Genomic DNA, 19,257 nt, shown 5'->3' on the forward strand with positions numbered 1-19,257 from the left:
TGCGGGGGTGATGCGCGCCTCGCAGGGCCGCTCTCCCGGAGCAGGGGACGCGGGCGGGCGCGGCTGGGTCCTCCAGCCCTCCAGAAGGAGCTGCTCGTGCCCGGAGCGGCGCCGGGCGGCCGTCCGCCGGGGGAAGATGGAGGCGGGCGGCCGGGAGCGGTGAGAGCCGCGGGGCGAGATGTGAGTGCCGGCGGGCAGGGGAAGGAAGGGGAGGGTGGGAGCGGGTTTTAGGAGGTGGGGTTTGGAAACCTCCTCCGCGGGCTGCCGCTCGCGATGACCCCGGGGGGAAGGAGGAGGAGGAGGAAAGGGGGGATCGGCTCGGTGAATGAATGGGCGGCGGCGGCTCCCCCGCTCCATGGCCGCTGGGCTGAGCCGCGCCGCCGCCTCCCTCTCACCGCCGCGTTTCGTGTCAGGCTCGCCCCGTTCGGAGCTCCCCAGCCATGTTCAACCAGCAGCAGTTCCAGCAGCAGCTGCTGCAGCTCCAGCACCTCCTCCAGCAGCAGCAGCACCACCACCCCCCGGCGCAGCAGGGAGGCCGGTAAGCGCCGCTACGCGAGGCCGGGGATCGCGGGCCTGTCCCGAGGGAACCGCTCTCCTCCGCCTCCGGCCGAAGCCTGGCGCCGTGCCTGCCCTCCCCGGGCGGGGAAGGCGACGAAGGGGAGCGGGGGACGGCGGGCGGGGGCGGGGGGTTGGACGAAGGCCCGGAGGCTTCGGGGCCATGAGGGGCGGCGGGCCGGGCCGCGCTGCGGGGAGGCCGCGACGCGGGGTGCCGGCGCTGCGAGCCGGCCCTGAACCGCACGGCGCCGAGCGGAGCGATGAAGGGATGCTGCGGGCAGCAGCCTCCCCTCGACTGCCCTCCTTCCCTCCCCGCCCGCGGTGGGGTTGGGGGGGGGCGGTGGATAATGGAAAATGCCTTTTTTTTCCCTAAACATCCCCGTGGTTGAGCCGTGTTAAACAGGGGCACGCGCTTCGCTGTTGTATTTTTATTATTATTATTATTTTCACATTTATATGACGCGGATTGAACTTGTGTTCTCTTTATTTTGTATTCCCTCCTATTCCCCCCCCCCCCCCCTTCCAATCTCCTGGTCAGGATGGGGTCATTGGGTGCTGTACAACTGGTCTGTGCTGTGGTACCGAGCTGGGGCTGTGTGAGTGACTGGGAGATGGCATTTATCTCCTTTGAAAAGTAATAATAAAAAACCAAACAAATGGTGTCTGCCAGAAACGAAGAGGCGAATAAGCAGGGTTTCTTACCGAATCTACGAGGGAGAAAACAACTGTTTGGGATGGAGCGGACGTCCCCGATGAGCTGAGATTTATTGCACTCATAAAAATGCTCTGAAATGATGTGTTTAATTGCAGTCGCTGGGCCCTGTGAAGCTGTGGAAATTCGCAGCAATAGGGTGTGATTTCAAGAGAAAAGCAAATTTTCTGATTTAATAAGTTACTGAAGCAGCTTTATAAAGCGTATGATTTTGAGGAAAATGAGGGAATCTTTCTGTTCTGGAAGTATTAATCTCTCTAAATCTTTTTTTTTTTTAATCTCTAAAACCCTTAACATGCCAAAATGAGGCTGACTGAGAAGTGGCATGGAGAGCTCAGTACCTCTCAAAGTATGATTTTTCCAGCATAAATTTCTTAGCTCTGAGACTGGAACAATCCAACAAAGCAAACGTGAGGATTTGCCGCTGTAAAATCTGTCAAGAGGTTGAGTTGATATTTATTTTTTTTGTCAACACGGTTATTTTGATCCATGTTTGTACCTCTTTCCAGCCCTGACAGATTTAGCTGTGTCAGCAGTCATTTTTAGAGGAGGCCCTGACCTTGCTATTGCCTGCAGAAACGACTGCCTGAAGAAATGCCTGCTGCTTCCCTCAGACTTTTGTCTCCTGCCTGCTCCACCCTCCTTGGGACCTGAGAGTCCTTTTCAGCACAATTCTTCCTCCTCCTGTTTTAAATGCGAAGGCTGTGCTTCATTTTATCGCCCTGTTCTTGCAGTTAGGGGGCACCATTTACAATTCTGACCTGTCTGGTTCGATGTGGGAGGTGTAGGTTTTGGAAAACGTTCTTTAAGCTACTGAGAACTCCCTGTTTTTCCAAACTTTTGTCGTTAAATGTAGCTGCTGATCTAGATCACTGGTTTTGACAGAAGAGCTGCTGCATAATGCTGTAGAGCTGCAGTCAGCTCCTGGGTTGTTTTTTTATGCTGCTTGACAGGCTCTGTGTGGGCTTGGTGCTAAGGAGTTCTCTCTGACCTCAAATTTCTTGATAGACAATCTGTCAGCTCTGGAAATTCCAGGAGAGTGGAAGAAAGAGGATACAGTGTTGGTGTACGGTATCTTTTCATGCATGTATATGAGGATCTCGACTCTTTGCTACTCTGTCGGGTGCCTGAAAATTAGGGGTATGGTTTTGATTGGATTCTTATGAGTAATACCTTCTTTTCCAGTGGTTTGCCACCGCCGCCACCACCACCACAACAGCAACAGATGCTGAGCTTACGGGCAACAAATCAACCATCCCTACTCAATGCCAATCCTATGCTTCAGCGGGCCTTACTCATGCAACAGATGCAAGGTACTGTCGTTATGGGAGACGCTTACTGCAGTTATTTAATCACTCTTCATGGGTTGAAACCACAGTATGGCTGTTTCTTCCTTAACCATTGCAGTGCTTGCATTTGGCATTTTTGTTTGTCATCTTTTTCCCCTTCAAATTTGTTCACATTACACATCGTGAATGTTCTTCACTTGATGAAAATCCCACGTGCCTTAATGTTCACAATTGAGAGTAGCACTAGAAGCTACCAGATCAATACAAAATATATACATTGGAAAATGATTTTCTCATAGAATTGGTGGAAAGAGTATTTTTCAGCAGTGTATTTAGAAAAATAGTTGGTTTTTTTTTTTCCTAAATCTGCTTGTCTCACTTGGGGGACTTAATTTATTTCATTGACTGTTATGTATATGCTAAACTTGTTTGCAGAAGTAGGTGCTTGTCTTTGTCCAGGCTTAGTGGAGTGCAGACAAATACAGTACATTGTGGTGAGAAGTGATTTAGGTTTCAATTGTTGTGTGAAATTTTGATTCCCTGAAATGACTGTCATTTGTCTGAAGTGTAGTATCACTATTTTTCCATCATTACGTTTCCACAAGTTGATTTTTTGGTACATTTTCAAGACAAATTTATGAAGCTGCCTTAATAATAGCATTGCTAATGTAAGGATATGAAAACATAGCTTTTTCCCTAATATCTTAAACTGACAGCTGTTTTCAATACAGAAGATCAGTACCTGGGACAGTTTTAAAGTGCCTATTTTAGATGAATGCCTTGAATTTTTGTTGGATGTATGAATTGTGCCCATATGTGTAGACAATAGATCTATTCTGCATATTGTTAACTTGCCTTTTGTTCTCTTGCCCATTTAGTAGAGGGCTCTCTAGTGACTCCAGTGGCTCTCTGTAGATCTTTGTCAGGTTGTAGGGAAACTCACAGTAATAAAAAACAAATCATACTCTGAATTTATATATCCAGATTGAAATGCATGTTTGTGGCAGAGGAAGAGAAGTCTGACGAGCCAGTCATTCTCCTTTCAGATACATTGGTGTTTGCATAGCCTGGCCTTTCCTCTAAAGCAAAATCTCTTATTGAGAAGTTGTATTTAATTAGCATGCCAAAGACCTCAGGCAAATTAGATATGAAAACAGGAGAAGGTTTATTAATGAGCACTCGGCAGCTCTTTGATTTTGTGTTGTTCCTCTCTCTTTTCAGCTCTACATGCTGAGTTGAGTTCTGACTTCTCTTTCAGTGATTGCACCAGCTAGCTGTGGGTAATGTGTAGTACAGATGTGGTGTTCAGTGTGGCCCTTCTTAGGGATCTGATTTTTTTTTTTTTGGTCATTTCAGCTTTGGGTTACATGTAAGAATATCTGATGCTTTAGTAGTTCTGAACCGGGGAGACACTGGGATGAATAATTCATTGTATGTGGCTTTAGCAGTAGGAATAGGAAAAAATAAATACTTCAATTGAAATATATTTATAATTCTTTAAAGGAAGTAAAGCAAGAGCAGGAGATGACTTCTTGCCTTATAGGTTATTTTCTTTTTAAATACTGCTACGTGTTTTTACAGTAAGAGATCATTTATGCTAAGTAGTAAGAGATGAGATCAGTTCTGAAGACAAACATGAGGGAATACTTCCTGTAGTGTTCCAGGCTTTCAGCAGCGTAGCTTGACTTCAAATTTTGTGTGTCCATCTCCAAACTTCTCTGGCTTGTTTTAACAGCTGCTAAGCAGTCGGAGGATGCAGTCATTCAAGTGAGAAGTAAAAAATTGCAGTGTAAGTCCAGGTTCCTGGAATGGTGGTCAGAATCTGAGGGTGTAGCTGAGACATCTGTGCACTTCCATTCCCTCACCTCTGAAATGGGGTTAGTATGGACCAGCTTCGTTAGGAACTCTTGAGACTTAGTAGTCTGTGGATGCTGAGAAGAGCTGTTCAGAAAGCAGAGCATTATAATTGCAAATGGCAGCTTCTCAAGAGTCTGAGTTCAGGTTGACACATTGAGCTTGTACGATAACTGGATGGCAGAGAAGACTGTGAAATCTCCTGTTTGAAAATTCTGGTGTTGTTTTCAATGAAATGCTGTTGCTGGCCCGTGCTAAATAGCAGCCACGCCATGGTGTGAGCTGCCAGCTGCACAAACGTGGGATGAATTTTCGTTTATTACTGAGAAATTCTGTAAAACGATACCTTGCTTTGTTGCAAATGCAAATACTGGTGTGCTCAGATCAGATAATTGCTCTAATGATCTTAGCCTGCAGGGACAATTATAATTACATGGCTCAATATATAGTAATAGATGCTATCACAGCAACTCGTTCAATGGGGACTAAAAAGGGTAAAGCATAGAGCAGTCATACAGTACCTGGGGAAGGACACTGTCTTGTGTGGATGAGCCCTTCCCTTCTCCCTGCTGTGTGTATGGGGGTAAGATTTTCTCTCTCCTTTGCATGCTGATGTGCTGTGTTTGCATTTGTAGGAAACCTGCGTGGATTTAACATGACAGCCCCAGCACTGCAGCAGTTTTTCCCTCAGGCTACAAGGCATTCCCTCCTAGGGCCACCACCTGTTGGGGTCTCATTAAAGCCAACTCGTCTGGGCTTCCCCAACCTTCCCTTCCAGCGGCAGAACCGGATGTTTCGCAAGGTGGGCTCCAAGCTTCGCACCGTTTTGGAGCTCAGTGCTCCTTTTGCACTTAGAGCAGTTGATTGTATTGTAGATAAAGAACAAAGAGAAAGGAGAGAGCCTACAATGAAAAGTGTTTGCACCACGCTGTTGGCAAAGAAATGGAGAAACAAGTCCATCCCTAAGGTTCTTGTTGTCTGTGTTTACATTTAGGATGCAAAGATTTCTTGTCTGTATCAGGACAAATAATTTGTCATAGCAGAACTGTTTAAACCTAAAAGAAAAGGAAACTTTAGAATTAATATCTTCCAAGTAATGACCATAAAAAAATGCTTTGCTCTTCAAAGGCCAGACTTTTTACCCATTTAGCTTTCCAGAGCTGTTTGTTGATCTCAAAAAACTTGCTACTATCATGGATATGTAACTCTGCCTTTTGGGGCTGCTTTTGATCCCTTTTTAAAGATAAGGTTCGTATCTGTTCATATGAATTTCATAAAATTTAATTTCAGAACAATTCTTAATGTTCTGGAGAATGTTTCAAAAACCAAACATTCTCCCCTTCCACTATTAAGACCCATTTTGTGTCCTGAAAATGGTTCTCAGATTAATTGATCAGTGTTCCCTCCTCTTAGATTAGCATTTGCATATCTCTTCCTGCTTTGTCAGAAAGATGTGCTGGATAAGGTAGACTTCCACACTTGGACTGTGCCTTCTGCTGAGACTCTCTGCCTGTTGCAGGACTTCCAGAGGGTCCCTGACAGGAAGCGGGAGCTAGATGCAGGTTCTTCATCTCACATGCATGGTGATGAGAAAATAGAATTTAGAGGGGAACTGCGAGCAGGGTCAGAGCAGAACAACTCCCTGTCCACAGGTAAGAGTGAGCCTATAGTGAAACGAATGCTTCTAGATTATAAACTCCTCTTGGTTGTTCCTGCAGCAAAGGCTGGAGACAGCTTTAGTCTTACCTTCTCTCTAACTGCAAATACCAAAATTAACTGTCACAGCCCTCTGCTTTTGGTGGTTTTAAAATACCCAGGTAAAAAGTATTTTTTTGGTGTTTATAAGCCTGCCCCATATCCCTTGCATGGAAGGCTCTCCAGAGGCACCCTGACAATGAGATTCTTTTAAGATGATGGAAGAAAAAAAAAAAAAAACTGGTTTGAAATGTAAGCTTTCGCATGGCCTTGACCATGCTGAACTGAATGTCTCACAGAGTCAAACACCTGAAACAGAACCAGTTGCAATCAACATGCTGAGGAAGAGTTGACTTAAGCAAGTACTCCAGTTGTCAGAATAGAAACTGGCACTGAATCTCATAGAATATCCCCACTTCTGTGTTGTGATTGAAAAGTGCATAACCTAAAAACACAGGCACGTGGTGAGGTTGTGGTCACTGTGTATGTGGTGGGGAAGATAACCTGATGAGATGGTTGCTTTCTGATGGCCGTGTCACCTGGTTAATGTTCCATGGTCTGTGCTCTTGTCATCTTGGTATGGGGCAAAGACTCATTTAGTAGACATAAGCATAGATTTCTTACTGAACCACACCTCTTACAATCACATCTGCAATAAAATTCAAATCTCCTAGGTCATTATTAATTTATTTTATTATTCAACCTTATCACTACAGTTCTCAAGTTCGGAATAAGCAAGTGTGTATTATTATTTGCTGTAAAATAGTTTTATAGGCATTGGCCATTCACTGGGACGTGCTTAGGGTGGCATGGTCTGCTTTGCTAAGGAGATCTTCTGTGTTCCTGCAGAACCAAGAACTCCGGCAGAATCTATGTTGAACACTGAGCCTGCAGCAAAAAGACTGAAGAGGTATTTATTGAATGTGGTATTGAAATAGTTACTGGCTTTAGCATTATTGTCTAATTTTATTTTCCTGCAATTAGGGCAGTGCTGTACTGGCCTGATGTCTGGTATTTAGGAGGTATTTCAAAGGATCGTGAACGACTCAGGAAGTCTGGTGATGCTTACTGAGATATGTTTGCAGGGGTCTCTGTTATAGGTGGCACAAGGATAGGAATGAAAAATAAAAGATACGTGTTAGGCAAGTGTGCAACAAAGTAATGCTTGCTCCTGTGTTCTCCTGCCAGGATTCTCCTAAGAAGCAGAGAGAGCTTTACTATTCTGAGCTATTTCTCTTAATTTTCTTGCCTAAGTGCAATAAAGGGAAATGAGCAGCCAGGTATCAGCAGAGAGGAAAAGCCTTGGGTTGAGTTAGGTTATGACAGGAGTAAGAGAACATAGGTGGTTTTTTTTTTTTTTTTGAGGAATGGGAAGGGGAAGGGAATCTGTACTCCGTAGTATTGAAGCCTATATTCAGGAGTGTTGAGTTCTGCATCCCCTCTGTAAAGATTCTCTTGCCAGTACCCCTGTCTGTTGGGTAAAAATAAACAAAGGCAATCCTATTATCTGCAAGGCAAGCTGGCCATTGCAGGCCTGTCTTGGCAGTCCCTGCATTCCAGAGGGTGCAAGAAGTAGATAAGGCTGTATTGCCATCTAGTGGGAAGGCACGTAACAGAGCTCCTCACGCCATCTGTACAGTGCTGTACCTCTTCCAGAACTGTCACTATTGCAGGGGGAGAACAGGAAGGAGTGAATAAAGATTTCTGGAGGCACTGATTTGAGAATTCTCCAACATATGTTAATGACTATGAGTCAGGGCTCCTGGGTCCTCTGATCTTCCATGTTAACAATTCACCGTGTGGTTCTGGACGAGTTTCTTCACCTCTCTGGTTTCCCATCTGTAGATTAGAGATTAATGGTTAGCTTCAGGGAGAATATTCCAAGATCGTTTTGATGTTTCGATATTACTTTCATCGTGTAAAACATTAAAGAGTGATAAATATTATGTGAGCAGAGACCATTGTGAATTATGGACTATGAACTAGCAAGAAAGTGAATAAATTCAGTTTAGGCTAAGTCAGAGGCTTTTGAGCATGTTTTGTTAATCTGTTTGCTAAAGTTAATTTAATTTTAATGACATTAATATTTAGTAGGTATTTAGTAGGTATTAATCAACGTTCTGTTACACTGTCACATGCAATAAAAAAAGTATCAAGTCTGAGCAATGACAGATCTCACTGCAGCAAACCTGCTTCTGGGAACATCCTTTCCAAAGCAATAGCTGAGTGCCAGATTTGATTCATATCTTATGGCTGGTATTTAGTTGGAATATATGACTCCTTAGCTTTTTGGAAGTGTTTGTTTATTTTTTATGAACAGATGATGGATCTCTGAGAAAAATAGCTTACTGTTCTAATGTTGCCTTTCACAGATGAGGATAGCTCTCCCCCACTTCGTGCCACACTTTTATTTCTTGTTTCATCATTTCATTTTCCATTGGCCAGGAATACCAGCCTCCTCCTTCACTTCAGGTTTTTCCCACTTCTGCTTTTTCTCCTATGTGCCATCTGTATGCCTGGAACAGCATCCTCATTCCAGTGTGGAAAGCACTCATCTTCAAATCCTCCTTGAACACCCATTTCTTCTAGCACGGCCTGACAAGTATCCATATAACACCATTTCCTTCTTGGCTCCTGCTTGCGATGGCTTTTGCTCCCCTAGATTGCTCCCTAGACTTTCAGTTTAAGCTGCAAACCCTTGCCCTGGAGTGCTGGCACCATCTGTGTGTGGTACAGCATTGAGCCTGTTGGCAGTATTTGACAAATAATGTTAATGCCAGCCACTCTTGTTTTCTTCATGCTTGCACTGCCCAAACTCTGCTGCATATTTATAGCTTTGTAACCCAGTTACATTATCACTTATCAATCTGATAAATCATGTGATACTTGTGTATTTTGATCGCAGGATTCAGTACCTGCACAGTCTGGATTCTTGTCTGTGCAGAATTTGCTGCTCCCTGTTGGCAAAAGAATGCTGGCCGGTGGGATATTGGGCTGGCCTGAAAGAGAAGGCATTCAAACCATGGTGAAAGTATTACCTTATGGGAAAAAATAGAGGATAGAGAACGATGTTGTAAAATATGCTCTCTGCCCTCTGCAAGTCAGCTTATTTTTTTTCTCAGCGATCTCCTCAGGCTCTTTTTTCTCCTTAGCAGATCAATAGCACCAAAGCAAACAAAGCAAAATCGTTTGATATGTGTTTCATAGGGCTCCACTCCCCCAAAAGCAGTGCAGCAGGGACTCTGGAATTAAACACTATTGAAACAAATAGAGCAGGCAGTTATGATGAAATCCCTGTGAAATATAACTGAGAAACTGTTCAGTTCTAACAGGTCTCTGTCCCCTCATGCACATAGCAACCTGGAGTGATGTCCAGATACTGCAGCTTCCCTGCAGGTCGCCAATCAGGAAAGGAATGAGCTCTCAGAGCTCTTGCTAAGAATATTTCCTGTATGAGCTTATTTCCCTGCAGGCCTCATGCAGAAGAGGGCAGTGATTCAGAGAATCAGTTCTAACTTTCTTGTCCAGATTATTTGGCTACTGCTTCTGAATCTGTTCTAGAATGCCATTCTCCATTGTTTTCATTCATTTCTGCTGAATCTCTGCCTGCAATACACATCCAGTGGCTTTCTGATTTGGGGGATTTAGTGGAGAGTGTGATAGCCTAGATTCCAGCCTATGCCTTTGTCTTCTGAATCTCTTGGTCTATAACACTGCAAATAAGGTTGTTTTCTTGATATCTTTTAAGTGTGACTGAAGAGTCTGCATTAGAGAATGCAGCAGGCAGCAAGGAAGAGTTGAGCACCCATGTCCAAGCTGATGGTGAGTTCCTGGGCACCATGATTTGTATTTTTAGGACGCTCCCTGCCTGAGCTGCATTTAACATTCAGCATCTCTAGATCCTGTGAGTCTTCAGAAATGTCCTCCCCCACATAAAGGGTGGGGAAAGGAGGAGAAGATGTAGGAACCAAATCCAAACATAGTCCCCTAAAAGCTGTTGCTGTTGCCTAGCAAATGCAAATGATGAGAAGAGTTTCCCCTTTAACAGAGCTTATTTGGAAACAGGTTTGTAAGCTGGGCTTATGGCCAACAGCATTGTGAGGAAAGCTCCCTGACTTCATTCACCTGCTGCTTTGTTTTTTGTTTTTTTTCTCATTGCTATTTTGATTTAAGGCAGCTGAAATGACTCTCTGTCCCTAGGTACAAATAATGTAAAGCAGTACGCAGCTGAAAGTCTCTCTAAAGAGAGGAAATTCTCTGAGGAACCAAAGGCTCCTGAGGTGAGTAGATGCTGTTCCATGCAGGCTGGGGTGGTACAGAACATAAAACCTCCCACTCCATCCCAGAGATGCCCGTTGCCACTGGGAACCAGATGGCACCCACGTCTGGAGCTCCGTCTCCTGCTGTAAGCTGTTGTCCCTAGCAATAAGGCATAATATGTCTGCAATTATTGTGCAGTCTGCTCTGACTTGCTGCTTCTGTGCCTCTGCTAGCCTGTACCTCACCTACTGCTGCCTGTTTGTGAATGCTGGGGTCTGCTAAGAGTTCAGAACTCAGACGGAAAGATGGAAAGGTGAATTGAAAGAACCATTAACAAATATCTGTATTAAAGGGACATGGCTAAAAATACACCTTTTGTTGCTGAAGAGTAGATGTAAAAAAAAAAAATGGGGTGATGGTAGTAGACGTGCAGCTGCTATGAAACTTGCCATTGCATGTCTAAAATGCAAGTATTTATTTTTAGTGTCTTCTACTTACGCTTTTGACTTAATCTTGACTCCTTCTTCTGGCAGGTGTTGAGCTCTGGAGGTTCACTGAAAGTGACTATCCAGCAGAGCAGCGAGAGCAGAGCTATCAGTACGACAGCTCTGAAACCAGGGCAGTGGACGTGCGAGATGGGCACAGCTGATTCCAACCCTGAATCAGCCCTTAAATTCTACTGTTACATCTGCAAGACCAACTGCTGCAATCAGCAGGTATAAATCCACAGGTCTGACTGGGATGGATGGTCAAGAGAAGTGAATTGGATGGCCAGCTGCCATGGGGAGGTGCATCATGAGACTTGCTAGCCAGAGAAGCATAAAAAAAAAATAATGACAAGCATGCAGATAAAGCAAACCCTTTCTGAGGAGCTGGCAAGCAACCTGCTAGAGAACAAGTGTGGGTGGATCCCCAGGCAGCCGTGGTCTTAAGCTTTTATACCATTTCATTGTTATACAGCATTTAAGAGAATGGAAAGTGTAGCTCATGCCTATTATTATTCTGTATTTTGAATATTTTTAAATGGATCTTTCTCTTAACCTTTTCTTAGAATTTCCAAACCCACATGGCTGGGATTCAGCACCAGCAGCGACTTGGGGAGATTCAGCACATGAGTAATGTTTGTTTTGTTTCACTACTACCTATGGTGAAGGAGCAGAAGTTGCTGGCGGAGAAAGATGGGTGAGTGTTGGTCTGAGGTAGCAAACACAATCTCAGCAGGGATCTACATGAGTTCCAAAATTCCTCAGTGCACCAAGGTGCCCCTGCGCTCCAGGATAATGTACAAAATCCTTCTTGTTTCTGAGGCCTTAGGCTGCTTCTGGCATCTTCCTTCCTGATAAAGGATAGTATTGTGAACTTTGACCTGGTGTGTAGTTCTTAATCCAGTAGATCAAACTGGAGAGTTGTTTTAACTGGTGCCTTTCTGTCAGCATGAGCTGTATTCCCTACGTAAGGGGCTGGAAAATGAAAAAGATAAATCCAAGCAAGTAAAGTTAGTGATACTGAGGAAAATAATGCTGAAACAAATTCCACATTGCAGTGTTCCATGGGGAATGTAAAAAGTTATGACTTACAGATGTTTCTGCTGTCACTTCAGAGAGACCCAGCAGCGGTGGTGTAACACGTGTCAGATACACTTCACAGGGGATCTGATCAAACATCGCAGGACCCAAGAACACAAGGTAATAACCATAGCACAGATTTCTCCTTTGCACTGACCTTTTGTGGGGGTTGAGTTTGTGTCTAGCATCTCCTACTCCCCCAGCAAGAGAAAGGTGATTGGAGAGATGCATGAAGTTGTGCTGGTTGCACTCTCACGAGGGCACTGTCATGCTGCCTACTGCATTTGATCACTGGTATAAGGCTGAAATTCCAGCTGTCAGTATGGCCTGAAGCAACTCTGGTTTAATTCTCAACTTTCTAAATAAGCATGGTCTACTGTATTTACCTAACCAATGGAATGGAGGAATTGGTTGGCAGCCTTTACGCTTTTGAGGTAAAGTTTAGGCAGGTCACTGTATTTACTGTGTGTGTATTTCGTTCCTAGGGAAAAACTGCTAGTAAACCTTTTATAAAACACATTTTTGTCATGCACTTTTTTTTGTGCATGACATGCACACATGCACACATGCATGTGCACTTTCAAAAAAGTGATTTTCCATCCCTTTCACAGGTAGGAACTAGTGATCCCTTTCTCTTGCAAATAAGACACTTTTTTTGTGGTTTGCCTGTTTTAGACACAGGGCTGTAACTGTTTTACCGAAGTTGAAGCTGTATTTCTTTAGAGTGGTGCCTTTTGTGACTGACTGGTCTTCTCCTCTCTCTTTAGCTGGCCAAACGCTCACTTCGTCCTTTCTGCACTGTCTGCAGCCGCCATTTCAAGACCCCTCGCAAGTTTGTGGAGCATATGAAGTCCCCTGAGCATAAACAGAAAGCCAAAGAGGTAATGCTGCCAGAGTAGAGAGCCACCCAGCACTGGAGGCAGCTACACTGCAGATTTCATTAGCTTTCAGCTTCCTTGACTACTGCAGGGATAAAGGGAAGGCATGCAGTTCTTCAAACCCTGTTTTAAGAGAAATTGTGTGAAAAAGGGAGAGGAAATGGATATGTCTGCAAGCAAGATAGCTTTGTGCCCCTCTTGCAGTTCCATCTACTGCAAGATGTGATCTGTTCAGAGCCTGGGGCCTTCTGTGTTTAGATGGAGAGTGCAGAGTTGATCTTTCTTTTCTGTACCCGTCAGGTGAGACTGGGAGAGAAGGAATTGGGCAGCCCAGAAGATTCAGAGGAGTTGATCACAGTGGATGCTGTTGGCTGTTTTGAAGATGATGAAGAGGAGGAAGAGGAGGAGGAAGAAGAGGAGGGAACTGGTGAGGGGGAAGACCTTGATGTAGTGCTGGTAGAGAATGAGGATTCTGCTGCCAAGCAGGTATGCCATGCAAATGAGGACTGATCTATCTGAGAATCCGCTGTGGGTTGTGTGACTTTGGTTGTTCTTGTCTGCTTGAGCTCAGGGTTTAGAGTCTAGTGCCACAGTGCAGCAGGAGGGTGAGGGCCCTGGAATTCTTCTAGAGCGCAAGGCAGCGCAAAAGAGAATCAAACACTGTGTGTGGATGCAGAATCACAGAATCACAGAATAGCCAGGGTTGGAAGGGACCTCAAGGATCATGAATCTTCAACCCTCCTGCCACCAACCCCCTCATTTAATGCTAGACCAGGCTGCCCAGGGCCCCATCCAATCTGGCCTTGAACACTTCCAGGGATGGGGCATCCACAGCCTCTCTGGGCAGCTGTTCCAGCACCTCACCACTCTCTCTGTCAAGAATTTCCCCCTGATGTCCAACCTAAATCTCCCCTCCCTCAACTTAAAACCATTTCCCCTCGTCCTGCAGTTATCTCCCTTTCAAAGAGTTGATTCCCCTCCCAGAGGGAAGAAGGGTATTTCTACTGTGCTACAGCTCCTACTGGTATCTTCAAACATTACCTTGTTGTGAGGAGCATAAGCAGTGTTTTTGTCAAGGGAACAAATTTCTTATCAAAGACATTGACATAGTCTCTTTGAATAGCCCAGCAGCAGCTTGGTCTCATGGCAAATGTGTAGAGATTTATCTCAATACATACTATTTTCCCAGTAAAGAGCTGTTACCAAGAGGAGGTAGACAGCTGAACTGCTTCAGGCTCAGAATGTAAGAGATGCTTTTAACCCTTGCCATGAAGTGGCCTCTGACATGGGGTATCTGGCACTAGCCAGATGTCGTGCAACTCTGTCTCTGGTATACGAGTCCTCTGTTTTGCTTCAAAGTTTACCAGAAAAAGGGAAGGGAATTGACATAGATATGCTAGGCACTAATGTTCTTTTGGTTTCCAGAGTGGGCTGAAGGAAGTGTCTTTGGAGGATTACAAAGGAAGTGAGAAGTATTGCCCAGATACAGCCTATGGTAAGCAAACACAGAAGCACTAAGGCCCACAGAACTTTCTCCGGCTGTGTGCCATAAGAGAGGATGGTCTCTGTCAGCTGCTGTTACAAATTCTTTGGCTATATTGCTTCAGCATCTGCATCAGACTGTTGCAGGTCACTGCTGTGTGGAGAAGGGGCCAGGTTGTTCTCTAAGCCAATGATAAGGGATGTGATGGATGTTTGTCAGCTGCCTTTTTGAGGAAGAAATGGCGAGAGCCAGATATCTTACCAAGGCAAGAAACAGAGCAAATGGGATAGGAGTACTGAAGAAACTAGGTAGAAAATGAGGGATGCTCTGGAAAAATGGAGCCTAAAAACTTATTGATGAGAACACTTTCCAGCAGAAATGCAGCTTACATGGAAATACTGAACAGTACTGATGGCATCAAGCTCTCTGCCAGAGCCCAAACTGTGCATGTTTCCTCTGCTTCAAAACCCCCACATTCTACTTAGTGGTTATTCAGACACGTTTCTGGACTGGTGGGCAGTGTTGCCTCCAGATGGCTCCCTCTTGTCCCCACCTTGTAAGTGATTCTGACTTCAGATGTCTAACGGCCACTTGTATTGTGCAGAGGGCAGCTCTGCAGAGGCTGTTCTGTGCCCAAGGAGAGTGCTGTTTACACCAATCTTCCATATCGCTGTAACCTTCCACTATCGTGTGGCAGATGGAATAATGATTCATGCTGTGAATGTTCTCTGCGTGTTCCTCTTGCGCGCCTGCTGTCTTCTGCTTGGTTTGATCCCATTACATTAGATCACATGTCCTCTGTAGTTTTCCATTGTATTCCTTTCTTTTTTTTTCCCCTTAATGCTATATGTAGTTTCTTTGCTCTGGCAGCCAGATTTCTCTCTGAATATCAAGCGCACAGCCATTCCATGGTAAGACAAGATATTCAGCAAGTCATCTTGCAAACCCCTCATTAACAGAAGCAAAGCTTTCCAATTTCCTTCCTTCTTTCCTCCTTCCCTGGTTTAACTTCCCTTTTAACATACTTTCGTTATTTTGAGTTCCATTCAATGTGATCTGTGATTTCCCTTCCCCTCCCGTTTCACAGGCCTGGATTTTCTGGTCCCCGTCGCAGGTTACCTCTGCAGGCTGTGTCACAAATTCTACCATAGCGACTCTGCTGCCCGGCTCGCACACTGCAAGTCCCTGATGCATTTTGAGAACTTTCAGGTTAGACCCTTTGGCGATTGCATGGCCTGGCATTTGTTACTACCCCTGTGCGTGTCTCTTCAGTGAATCCGCCACGTTAGTTGTCTTGTCTTCAGTTCATTTCCATCACCCTTGGTGTCCGTTGTGTCACAGCTTTCTCCTGATGTGCTCCGTGCTTGTCTCCCATCACCCCCTTCAGATCCAAAACCAGTCCAGTCCTGCTTCCCAGCTACTGCTACTGTCATCTTGTTGCCCGTTTCTGGTTGGAAGTCTTCCTCAGAGTGTCTGATCTGTTTGCTGAGCCTGTAGAGTCTATTGTTTAGTCTAAGCCTCTTCTTTTCTTTGTTAGACAGATTGCAGGTGGGTCAAAATGGGGAAAGACCAAAACGGAAAGAGGCTATTCTTTTTAAAGAGAGCTGATGCTTATGCATCTTTCCATGCAGTACAACAGTGAGCACAGGAACAGCTCCTTTAGGCAATGTTTCAGGTGTGATCCGTCCATGAAGGAGCCTGGTAAAATCAGATATTCACCTTAGAAATCTGGAAATGTAACAGCACAGTGCTCTGATACATGGGAACTACAAGCTGAAAAAGTCCATTTGTCCCCAGGGTCAGCCTGCAACATGAAGTCAGTCATTCTGTCTGCAGTACTTTCCTAGAAACTCCTTAGCATAAATCTCTGCCAGCTGATGCTGTTCTTTTGCTTTACTGGTTTCACCTGAAGTAGCAGCATTGCTCCTTGTTGCTTCATATTTAGAAACTTTCCCTGCTAGGCTGTCTTGGAATTTGCCTCCATTGTTCTGTCGTTGTTGGCTTGCTAGGGGTGAGGTGCCTGGATTAGTACCTTGAGGTGGGTGTGCAGAGTTTGCACTGGCTCTGCCCTCTCCTTTGCCTACCACTGCCCATGTAGGAGAGCAGTACTCCTTCACCCTGGAAAGAGGGGAGGATCCCATGCTGACTTTGTTACCTGCCAGCACACAAAACATGTTTCCTGAGCACAGATCCAGTCATTGTTGCATTTTAAGAGTCTTCCTGCTAGTCTTTCAGACAGGTTAACTGTTCCCAGTCAACCACTGTGTCCTTCAGCAAGGATTGGGGTTGCTGCAGAAGCCAGCACTTAGGAGCTGTGGATTGGGAATGGCAAATAGCAGGAGAAGCAGCTGTTCTTTGAGGGTTGCTCATCCTCTCCTGCAGCTCGTCATTTCTGGAATGAAGGAATTGGCCTTGCAGCTTCCCTTGCTTATTTTAGATCAGCATGGAGTGAAACTGCAGCAGCAGTGTGTATACCTTCTTTCTGGCCCATTTAAAAGCTGAAATCAGATACTCTTCAAATGGACACTGGAGTGACTTACAGGAATTATTTGTGGCAGAAGTCCAACCTTAAATATCTGCAGGCTAACATCTATTCTGCTTGGCTGTGTCACAATCAGAGTGAAATCATTTCCAATTTCAGAGTATTCTCATCAGAATAGACTCACAGAGGATTTCAGAGCAGAGAATTGTCTGCTGGTGAGGCAGTTCACAGCTTCACTGTGAAAACAAACTAGCACACTTATGCCTGGTTAAATTTGGGTACACTGTTATTACTTGACTCACTGACTTTGCTCCAGTGCGTTACAACATTACACATATCCCAGTATTTGAGAATGGGGAAAGAACAAGCCTGTGATGATGTACTAAAGTCAAATGTAAAGCTGTCTGTCTGGTGTGCTCTAATTCCACACTGCAGACTGCAGTAGCACTGCTTAGACAGTGGTGAAAGCCAGTGTGCTGCAGATAATTCTGTCATTGTGAAGTCTAATGCTAGTGCCAGTCCAAGGCACCTTTTGGCAGAAGGATGAAAGGGAGTTGATGGTAAAGAGAATGGCTGTGGAAAGGAGCTTTGTGTCATTTTCTTACTTCATACTGCATCTGGGTCTTCAAAGAGCAGATTCCTGCTGCATGTTAGCTAAGTAGCATCACTGTTTTTCTGAAATCCAGTCTTGAAAAAATGGCTAGTAGCCATTTTAATTTCCTTACAGACCTCTACTGGTTTATCACGGTAGCTCATGTAAATGAGTCATTTTATTGAATGTGTGCTCACCTTTATTCTGGAGATAACCTCAGTACCTTTTAAGATGAGGATACTTGAGATCTCTTAGTATTCTTGCCAGCAGCTTTGCACGGATTGTATCAGCAGAATGAAAAAGCTTAAGCTTTCAACTTAAGCCTTGCTGTGGCTGTTAAACATTAAACCACTCCTCTCTAGGTAAGGGCAGGGCATAGCCTTGTGTATCCAGAGTGCGTGTCCAGTGTTAGGTCCTGGCAGCAGCTGGAGCAAGAGCTGTCACTTGTGCTGTTGTATCTACAAAGTCCTGAATCTGACTGAGATCAACAGTTACCAGACATGATTTTTGTCTCAGGAGTCACAGGTGCGCCATGCACTCACTCAGCACTAAGTAATTACATTTTTAATATCACTGCTTTTTCTCACAGGAGCTGGCCTTTCCCTGCTTGAAAGCCTCTGCAGCCAGGCCAGGAGACCGGCTCAGTCAGGTTGTGCTCTTGCAGAGTCTAGCTGTCACTCACCATTATTTTTGTACAGGTTTTCCTGGACCAGCTGCTGCTCGCTGCAGTGCCAGTATCTGGCTGGACTTGTGTCTCACGGTGGTTTGTTTGTGTTTGCAGAGATACAAGGTAGCAAGGCATCGTGCCACAGCTGCCTATCCGGAGGCTGCCTTGCATTCCCAGGGCTCCAGCTCCCAATTGCTAGATGATCAGAAACAGTCTCCTGCTACAACAGAAGATACCAGCAAGAAGATGAATGCCAATCATGGGATAGACAAGGAGGGTACAGAGCTGTCAGCACTGCAAGAACAAGCTTTGAGGTCTCCAGAGGGTAAGGGCAAGCTGGCCACCTCTGTAGCAGAAAGCAAAAGCCTAGCCAGCATGACTGATGTGTGTGGAATCATGGTTGTAGAAGAAAGCCTACAGGAGAGCGAATCCACTGCCACTTGCCCGCTCCCCGAAGAGAGCAGCGCCGCAGGGGAGTTGCTGGGACATGCTGTGTGTGAGGAGGAGGAAGCCAATGCAGCCAGGCAAGGGGAAGGCACAGACCACTGCCAGGATCCGGGGAGCGGAGGGGGGTTGGGACAGAAGGAAGCATCAAACATAAGCCAGGAGGCAGCAGCAGAGCCCTCCTCCCTAGCCAAAGGTGAGACTGCCAGTCTTACCTCTGCTGGGTGCAGACGCTCTTCCAGGCGCAAACCCAGATAGAGTGGCCTTAAAGGGAGAGCCCTTTACACACCATATTTGCTGGAAATGTTTATTTTCGGAGTCTTTTAATAGAGCAAAAACCTTCAACTTTACTGCTGTTTTTATTTTAAGAATAAAAGAAGCCTGGCTTTAGCGTGTCTAATATGGGATGGTGTTGATTATTACTTGTATAGTTTGGATACTGAAATCATGCTTTGATTGTTGAACTTGAAAGAAGAATGTAATGTGATTATTTTTCTTTTTCATAGGGGATATGGTTCATGAAGTAGATGGATGCAGACATTTTTTCTCATTTTCTTCCACTAAGAATACCACGTAGTTCCCCTCTGCTTCCTTCTAAGGCAGAAAAGTTTATTTCTTGGGAGACTGTGCCCAATTCTGCTCTTCAGAATGGTTTTCTTTCAAAGATGCACACTCTCGGACCACCACTGTGTCCTAAGCTAGGCAGAATGTGCATCTTGATCATTTGTTAATACTATAAGGCTTAATACAGTCTGTTCTCATAGTGGATACTCTCAGGAAC

At 45.0% G+C, this 19,257-nt stretch overlaps 1 protein-coding gene across 2 annotated transcripts; it reads left to right on the plus strand.

The window, feature by feature from the left end:
• Positions 1-19,060, plus strand: CIZ1 (CDKN1A interacting zinc finger protein 1). Of its 2 annotated transcripts, XM_031601646.2 has the most exons (16): positions 1-180; positions 414-538; positions 2,453-2,580; positions 5,046-5,212; positions 5,930-6,062; positions 6,955-7,015; positions 9,854-9,927; positions 10,306-10,385; positions 10,899-11,081; positions 11,417-11,547; positions 11,966-12,050; positions 12,698-12,811; positions 13,109-13,294; positions 14,234-14,303; positions 15,379-15,500; positions 18,147-19,055. In XM_031601646.2, exons 2-16 carry the CDS (start codon positions 441-443, stop codon positions 18,732-18,734), a joined length of 2,220 nt encoding a protein of 739 aa, XP_031457506.2. In that variant the 5' UTR covers positions 1-180; positions 414-440; the 3' UTR covers positions 18,735-19,055. The 2 variants fall into 2 exon arrangements, with proteins under 2 accessions (XP_031457506.2, XP_089977342.1); XM_090121216.1 differs by lacking the exons at positions 14,234-14,303; positions 15,379-15,500 and having other exon boundaries at positions 48-180; positions 18,147-19,060.
• The last annotated feature ends 197 nt before the right edge of the window (positions 19,061-19,257 follow it).

The sequence above is a fragment of the Phasianus colchicus genome, chromosome 19, assembly GCF_987193195.1.
Source record: "Phasianus colchicus chromosome 19, bPhaCol1.hap1.1, whole genome shotgun sequence".
In the NCBI taxonomy this organism is placed as follows: domain Eukaryota; kingdom Metazoa; phylum Chordata; class Aves; order Galliformes; family Phasianidae; genus Phasianus; species Phasianus colchicus.

Coding starts and splice junctions, on each gene's coding strand:
- CIZ1 (XM_031601646.2), top strand. CDS start 441: ATGTTCAACCAGCAGCAGTTCCAGCAGCAGCTGCTGCAGCTCCAGCAC. Junction 539..2,452: donor CCGGCGCAGCAGGGAGGCCG/GTAAGCGCCGCT, acceptor CTTCTTTTCCAG/TGGTTTGCCACCGCCGCCAC. Junction 12,812..13,108: donor ATAAACAGAAAGCCAAAGAG/GTAATGCTGCCA, acceptor TGTACCCGTCAG/GTGAGACTGGGAGAGAAGGA.